The 7,581-nt window shown below is 49.5% G+C and overlaps 1 protein-coding gene across 1 annotated transcript in view; it reads left to right on the top strand.

Annotated features, from left to right (window-relative positions):
* The first annotated feature begins 4,993 nt into the window (after nt 1–4,993).
* Hmgb1 (high mobility group box 1) overlaps nt 4,994–7,581 on the top strand; it is a 36,123-nt gene continuing 33,535 nt past the window's right edge. Inside the window, exons 1-5 of the mRNA XM_031391205.1 lie at nt 4,994–5,132; nt 5,665–5,828; nt 5,977–6,122; nt 6,513–6,687; nt 7,518–7,581. Coding sequence (XP_031247065.1) covers nt 5,679–5,828; nt 5,977–6,122; nt 6,513–6,687; nt 7,518–7,581 — 535 coding nt within the window. The 5' untranslated portion in view covers nt 4,994–5,132; nt 5,665–5,678. The remainder of the gene's footprint in view (nt 5,133–5,664; nt 5,829–5,976; nt 6,123–6,512; nt 6,688–7,517) is intronic.

Genomic DNA, 7,581 nt, shown 5'->3' with positions numbered 1-7,581 from the left:
TAAAAAAAGTTTGCTTGTTGGGTGGCAATGGTACATGCCTTCAAACAGAGGCAGGCAGATGATCTCTGTGAATTCCAGGCCAGCCTGGTCTAAAGAGTGAGTTCCAGGACAGCCAGGACTACACAGTGAAACCTTGTCTCCAGAAAAAACCCAAACTAACAAACAAACAAAAAAAGCAAAAACAAAACAAAAGTTTAGATCTGGCACCTTGCATTCAGGATGCTCAGGAGTTAGAGAACAACCTGGGCTACACAGACAACCCTATCACAAAAGAGGACAACCTGGGCTACACAGAAGACCCTCTCACAAAAGGTGACTCTTGGTGTTGGTGGCACATGACTTTAATCCCAGCACTTGGGAGGCCAAGGCAAATAGATCTCTCTGAGTTCGAGGCCACCCTGTTCTACAGAGCAAGTTCCAGAACAACCAAGGCTACACACACACACACACACACACACACACACACACACTTTAGAAAAAGCAAAAAACAAAACAAAAGAATACATTACATTATGAGAAGACAGCAAGTTAAAGGCCAGCTTGTGCTACATAGCAAGACCCTGTATCCGGAAAGGTAAAATGTAATCCTCACAATAAGCCTTGGCCTTCTGTTTTGAGGATGAGAAACCTGATGCCTATGGTTGATAGATTTGAACCTATGGCTGTTTAACCCCAGCACCCATTACTTCCTGCCCTGCCCAATGCAAACCTTGTGCAGGGCCATTTCTCTCTTGTTTCTTTGTGGGCCATTATAAGTATGCCTAGTCTAGAACACTAACAGAGTGGGCAGCTAGACCAGGGATAGTGCCACATTCAAATGGAAGCCACACTTAGTAGTGAGAATGCTATTGAAGATAGCTTAATTATTCTGACTTGTATATACATTTTATATCTGTGTGTATGTTTATGTGTATATGCATGCCCGCTGCCATGTGGTTGCTGGGACTGAACCCAGGTCTTCTGCAAAAGCAGCTAGTGCTCTGAACCACAGACCCGCCTCTCCACCCAGCTACTGAGTATTTTATAAAGAACTAAGAATATACAACAAGACTGGAATTGTATAATTGCATCTAAATTACAAGCGTAGCAAGGCAGGTAAGTATACATAAAAATAACAATTTAAAAGTCATCATAGAGCTGGGCAGTGGTGGCGTACGCCTTCAATCCCAGCACTTGGGAGGCAGAGGCAGGTGGATCTCTGAGTTCGAGGCCAGCCTGGTCTACAGAGTGAGTTCCAGGACAGCCAGGGCTATACAGAGAAACCCTGTCTCGAAAAACAAAACAAACAAAACAAAACAAAAAAAAATCAGCATATATTTTAAAATATTGAAAGTGCACAATGCATGTTTATATACTTCTTAATAATAGAGTGGGTCTTTGTTTTTGAGGGTGTGTGTGTCTCACTATGTAGTTCTGGATAGGCCTGGAACTCACTGTGTCTAGAACTAGGCTGGTCTAGAACTCACAGAGATCCTCCTGCCTCTGCCTCCTGAATGTGGGGACTAAAGGGTTAGGGTTTCTATTGCTGTGATGAAAACACCATGACCAGAAAGCAAGTTGGGGAGAAAAGGGTTTATTTGGCTAACACTTCCAGATCATAGTTCATCACTGAAGGAAGTCAGCACAGGAACTCAAGCAGGACTGAAACCTGAAGGCAGGAGCTGATGCAGAGGCTGCGGAGTTACTGGCTAACTTCCCATGGCTTGCTCAGCCTGCATTGTTATAGAACCCAGGACACCAGCCTAGGGATCACCCACAATGGGCTGAGCTGTCACCCATTGATCACTGAGAAATGCTTACAGCTCAATCTCATGGAGGCATTTGCTCAACTGAGGCTCCTTCCTTTCTGATGACTCTTAACTTGTGTCAAGTTGACACACAAAACCAGCCAGTACACCATCCCACCCAGCAACTACAGGGTGTGTGTGTGTATGTGCGTGTGTGCACACACGCGTGTCCTTGTGCACATATGTACATGTGTTTAGTGTACTGTCCACGCATGCCAATGATATTCACGAAGAGTGTATTGATATTCCAATGATATTTCAAGAGTGTATTGTTCAAAAATGGCAGTGGACATTAAAGCCATTGGTCAAAAAAGATTATCTAAACCTATTCCCAGTAAGGGTAATAAATTCGAGCAAACCCATTAGATAATAGAGCCTTGGAAGTTGTATAGAAATGTGACCCAGTATCTATGACTTGGATGTATTAACTTGGATCAAGTGCATTTTGGAGGAATTCTTTGTTTAGTTGAGAAGTGTATGAGAGTCAGAAAAAAAATGGGGGACATTTGTTTTTAACTGAAGAGAAGTATTCTGCTCCCCAGAAAGAAAGCGATGTTAGATTCATCAAGGATTAATGTAAACCTGTGGTCTTTAGAACTCGCCTGGCTATTTTCTCTGCATACCTAAGTGTGACCAGTCAACTTGGTGAGTGGGAGAAAGCGCAGCCTGTGTGGGTTTGGGCCCAAGCACTCTCCAACTGCATCTAATCCTTCAGGTAACAGTAGCCCTAAATGTCTGGTAATCCTAGAGCGGGTACATGTATGCACTAAGTGGTGTGATCGGAGGGAAGATAGCAATCACAAAGATTCATTTGATTCTAACAGTAATCCACACCGAGTCACAGAAAACAGCCTCTGTGTGTGTGTGTTTGTGTATCTGTATGGGGGTGGGGGAATGAGGTCTTTAATGAACTTGCTAATTCTAGCTGGGCCCTCCCAAACATTTCCTGAGAACTGCCAGTATCAAACCCCAGTGGCTGTGCATTAATTCTCTGGAATAAGGCTTTGGTGTCCGGGAAGTTCAAAACAGTGCTTTGTGTTTGACCAAAAGGAAAAAAAAACTTTGAGAAGTACTGGGAAACTCGAGCAAACACAGAAGAAGGGGTGCAATTGGACGCCCGCTGGTGGGTGCAGACTAGGCCTCTGAGCAGGCTGGGCACGTTAGGCAGGCGGTCCCGGTGAGGGGTGTCTTGTGGTGGGCTGCAGCAGCATAGCAGTCCCGGGGCCCGCAGGGCCCCCGCGTTTTGGCCACAGGCCCCCCGAGCACTCACCCCGCTCGGGGAGGCATCCCCAAGCACAGGGCCGCGCATCTCAACGGCTCGGGGCAGGAGCGTGGAGCGGGAGGGGGGGCGGGCCTACGAGAGCCGCCCGGGCCTGAGGACGCGGCGGCGGCTGTGGCAGAGCCAGGCCCTGGCCGCGCGCGCCGCGGCTCGGGCGTGGGGCTGGCTAGGGGCAGACGCAGGCACACAGACACCATAGAGCTCCGCTTTCCCGTAGCAGCTGCTGCCTCTGCCGCTGCCTCTCCCGCCTCAGCCTCTCGGCCCGGCACACACACACATTCAGATTTGCGCGCTGTTTCAATCCTCGGTGACGTGTCTTCGCAGACAGCCAATGGCGCGCGGGCTCTGGTCAGGACAATGGGAGGGAACGGACCAATGAGCGAGCCCGGTGAGTTGGCGGTAGCCAATAGGAGGCGCGCTGGCTGGAGAGTAATGTTACAGAGCGGAGAGAGTGAGGAGGCTGCGTCTGGCTCCCGCTCTCACAGCCATTGCAGTACATTGAGCTCCATAGAGACAGCGCCGGGGCAAGCGAGAGCCGGACGGGCACTGGGCGACTCTGTGCCTCGCGGAGGGTAAGTGCGGGGCGGCGCAGCGGCGGGGAAAGCGCCTCGGGCAGCCTCGTAGCCCGCGCAGCGGCCGGATCCCCGCGGCCCGGAGCCGGCGGGTCAGGCTCCACACAAAGGCAAATGAGGGGGGACCGTGGGGGGAACTGCGCACGGAGCGAGGCTCCGCCGGGCGCCGCGAACGCTGCCCCGCGCCGAACCGAGCCGCGGGCCTCTGACGGCCACCACTTAATACCCGCGGCGCCGTCCGCGCTTCACTGGCGCAAAAAAAAAAAAAAAAAAATTTTTTTTGTGTGTGTGTTCCGGATTATCTAAAAAAAAATTTTTTTTTAAAACGTGTTTGTGGCCCCCGGGGCCGAGCGTTTCGGGCAGGCGGCGTGCGCGGAGCGGGCAGCGGCGGCGCTTCCCGGCTGCATGGGCGGCCTCGGCGGGGAGCGCGGGGCGGCGGGCGGGGCGCCGCTGCGGGCGAGGGCGAGGGCGGCGCGGGTGGGCCGGGGGCGGCCGTGCGGGGCGGCTCGGGCCGGGCGAGGCGGCGGGCGAGCGAGCGGGCGGCCGTGGGGGGAGCGGCGCCGCTGCGCTCGCTGGAACATGGCTGACTCGGCCCGGCGCTGCTGGCTGTAGAGAAAACAAGGCGGGCGTGCGGGCGGGGGAAGCTGGGCGCAGCAGTTCTGAGGCAACTTTTTTTTTTCCCCCTCTCTCCTCTCGCTCCCCTCTCTCTCTCCTCTCTCTCCCTCTCTCTCTCTTCACAGCCCCGCGTTCTCCGTGCGGGGGCGGCGGGGCGCGCGGAGGGAGACGGCGCGGGGGCCGCGGGGGGGAGGGGAGCCGCGCGCCCCCGCCCCTCCCCCGCCGCCATGGCGAGTGCGCCAGCGCCCCGCCCGCCGCGCGCCTCAGTCTCCTCACACACTCACACACACGCACACGCACACACACACATACACACATACGCGCGCACACACAAAGGGAAGGAGCCATATTCGCGCTCGCCCTCGCGGCGGCGGCGGCGGCGCAGGCGGGGAAGACGCGCAGCGGCCATTCCGTGCGCCGGCCCTGTCGGCCGCGGGCGGAGCCAGCCCCCATTTCGAGCGGGGCTTCTCCTTGCGCCGCGGCCGACAAAATGGGGGCGGCGGCGCGAGCCTGCGGCCTTCCGGGCGCACGTGGCGGCCTCGGGCCCGCCCGGAGCCGCAGCCCCCCTCAACCTCCGGCCAAGTTCGGAGGGCGGGGAAACCTGCCGCGCGCGCCAGGGTACCCCAACTTTTCACGGGCCCGGTTAAAAAATAAGAGCCCGACACCCCCTTGGTGGCGGAGGGGGGGCAGCAGGAGTGGCTTTTGTCCCTCATCCTTGTTTACTCGGAGAAACTTCAAACCGGACGTGTTTAGTCAGAGCAGAAACGCATCTCGGGGCCAAAGTGATAGGAAACGGCGGCCTCTCCCGGCCCTGTCCCAGCGCCGCCTCCGCCCTCCCGAGCAAAGTTTCACGAGAAGACGGGGTGCTCTTAAAGCTGGGTAAACTTTAGGTGCACGCAGGGGGGATTTATTGTTTTGCTTTTCATCCCCCCTGCTTTTCTAGGCCTGTAATTCTATTAAGGTCTACTGGATCATTCCTTGTACACTGCAAAATTTTCAAATGGACAGGGTGGGTTTTGTTTTTTTTTTTTTTAATGTTTGTGTTTTGTTGGTTTAAGTAAATTTTTTAAGAAAAAGATTTAAACATAGTCTTAACGACCAGTTAGCCACTCATTCAGGACACCAACAGATAGCGAATGCTTGAGTGTATCTGTGCCTACACTTTGAGATCACACTTGGAAGAGACCTTTTTTTTTCCTTTCTCTTCCCTGTGTCCCATGCCCTCATCTCTTGTGGCTTAACCACTTCTAGGAATTGGCTATGGTTTGTAATGTTCTGTCTGGCTTTTATGGGAGATTGTCGTCACCACTGTGTTAAATAACACAAACTTTGGTTTGTCTTGTCACCCTGAGCAGTTCTAAGTTTGTCCGTTTCACAATTTTTGTTACTAACATCGAATGCTTTATTTTAGAAAATCAACTAAACATGGGCAAAGGAGATCCTAAGAAGCCTAGAGGCAAAATGTCCTCATATGCATTCTTTGTGCAAACTTGCCGGGAGGAGCACAAGAAGAAGCACCCGGATGCTTCTGTCAACTTCTCAGAGTTCTCCAAGAAGTGCTCAGAGAGGTGGAAGGTAAGCGGGCTTTAGAGATGCAGAGGGCCTCTTAGTTGTAAATTAGTATGAAGGGGCTGGGTGTTCTCCTTACTTACTGTTTGACTATAAAGTGCTTTAGGGTGGCATATTAAATATCTCTGTCAAGTTTACAAATAACTCTTTCTAGACCATGTCTGCTAAAGAAAAGGGGAAATTTGAAGATATGGCAAAGGCTGACAAGGCTCGTTATGAAAGAGAAATGAAAACCTACATCCCCCCCAAAGGGGAGACCAAAAAGAAGTTCAAGGACCCCAATGCACCCAAGAGGCCTCCGTAAGTATAAGCTTTTATTTTGAGTTGTTTAGAGTAGGTAGGAATTGATTGAGCCACCTTGAGTGTGTAGTGTTTGGTTTCATAGCTGAGAATGGCTCAAGTTGTGTATTTGAGGGGGGGTCAATGTAACTTACATTGGAATTATTAGGTAAGGCATTTGAACTGGGAAACAAGATTCCTTTGAACAGAATATATCACTACGATTTTTAGTCCTTTTGTATCTTTAGAAATTGCTCAGAACTAATTTAGAATGTCTTATAACCATTTGCGTGTCTGAATATTTACACCCTGTCCATTGTATGGTATAAATTACTAGGTATTTAAACACTGCAAAGCAATACAGATTTGACAGTGTTTGTTAAAATCCAAAAACTACATTTCTGGTTTTAGTTCGGCCTTCTTCTTGTTCTGTTCTGAGTACCGCCCTAAAATCAAAGGCGAGCATCCTGGCTTATCCATTGGTGATGTTGCAAAGAAACTAGGAGAGATGTGGAACAACACTGCAGCTGATGACAAGCAGCCCTATGAGAAGAAGGCTGCCAAGCTGAAGGAGAAGTACGAGAAGGTAAGGAGGATGACAGGGGATGACAGGTGTTAGGGGATTGTACTTGATAACTTGTCTTATTTCCTCTTTATAGACTTCATTTTTTTTTTTTTTCATATAGAATGGCCAGTAGGGTGTTAAGTTTTCCTGAAATCTGTCTTGAGCCAAGGCCTTTAAGCTGTTTTAGTTTTATTTCTTAATATACATCCAAGTTTTGGGAGATATTTGTAACTATTTTTGGTGAGTGGTTTCTAAATGGTCATATGCATATATTACAAAAATTGATTGGGCAAAGTAACTGTACTGCCTATGTACAAATATTTATTATATATTCACTTTGGATTAAAATAAAATAGTTTAGATTTTAAGCTTGCCAAGGTAACTGTCAATAGAATGGAGGAAAATTATAATTACTATACATAAATTAAAATATCTAAAAGCTAATTTTCATTTAGGTCATTTTTTTCTGAAAATGTCTATTTTTTAGACACACACCCCCAACTTCCCCCAGTTTTCTTCTGTGGATTAAGGTCTGGCAGTGAACCTGTAGAATGCTGTTTTGTGTTCAGAAGGTGGCAGTATTACCCTTTGATCAGTCTGCCTTCTAGTCCTCATAAACTAGAATTAGGATGTGGTATATAATTGTACCTCACTGAGGCATAACAACACAAATATTAGACTGCCATTTCATGAGTTGTAGATTACAAATTGTTCATTTTTATGTTTTTATTTTATGCCTTTTCCTGTGGTCTAATTCTTTCGAAAGGTACAATGGGCCTGTGTGTTGTGAAGACTTTGTGTGAAGTTTTATTTTTTGTCTTTGTTACATTCTCCTCTCCTCGTTTTGGAAGGATATTGCTGCATACAGAGCTAAAGGAAAACCTGATGCAGCGAAAAAGGGGGTAGTCAAGGCTG

This window comes from Mastomys coucha, unplaced genomic scaffold (assembly GCF_008632895.1).
Source record: "Mastomys coucha isolate ucsf_1 unplaced genomic scaffold, UCSF_Mcou_1 pScaffold22, whole genome shotgun sequence".
Classification (NCBI taxonomy): domain Eukaryota; kingdom Metazoa; phylum Chordata; class Mammalia; order Rodentia; family Muridae; genus Mastomys; species Mastomys coucha.
Note: the sequence above shows the minus strand (reverse complement) of the source record. Positions and strands in the feature narration are given on the sequence as shown.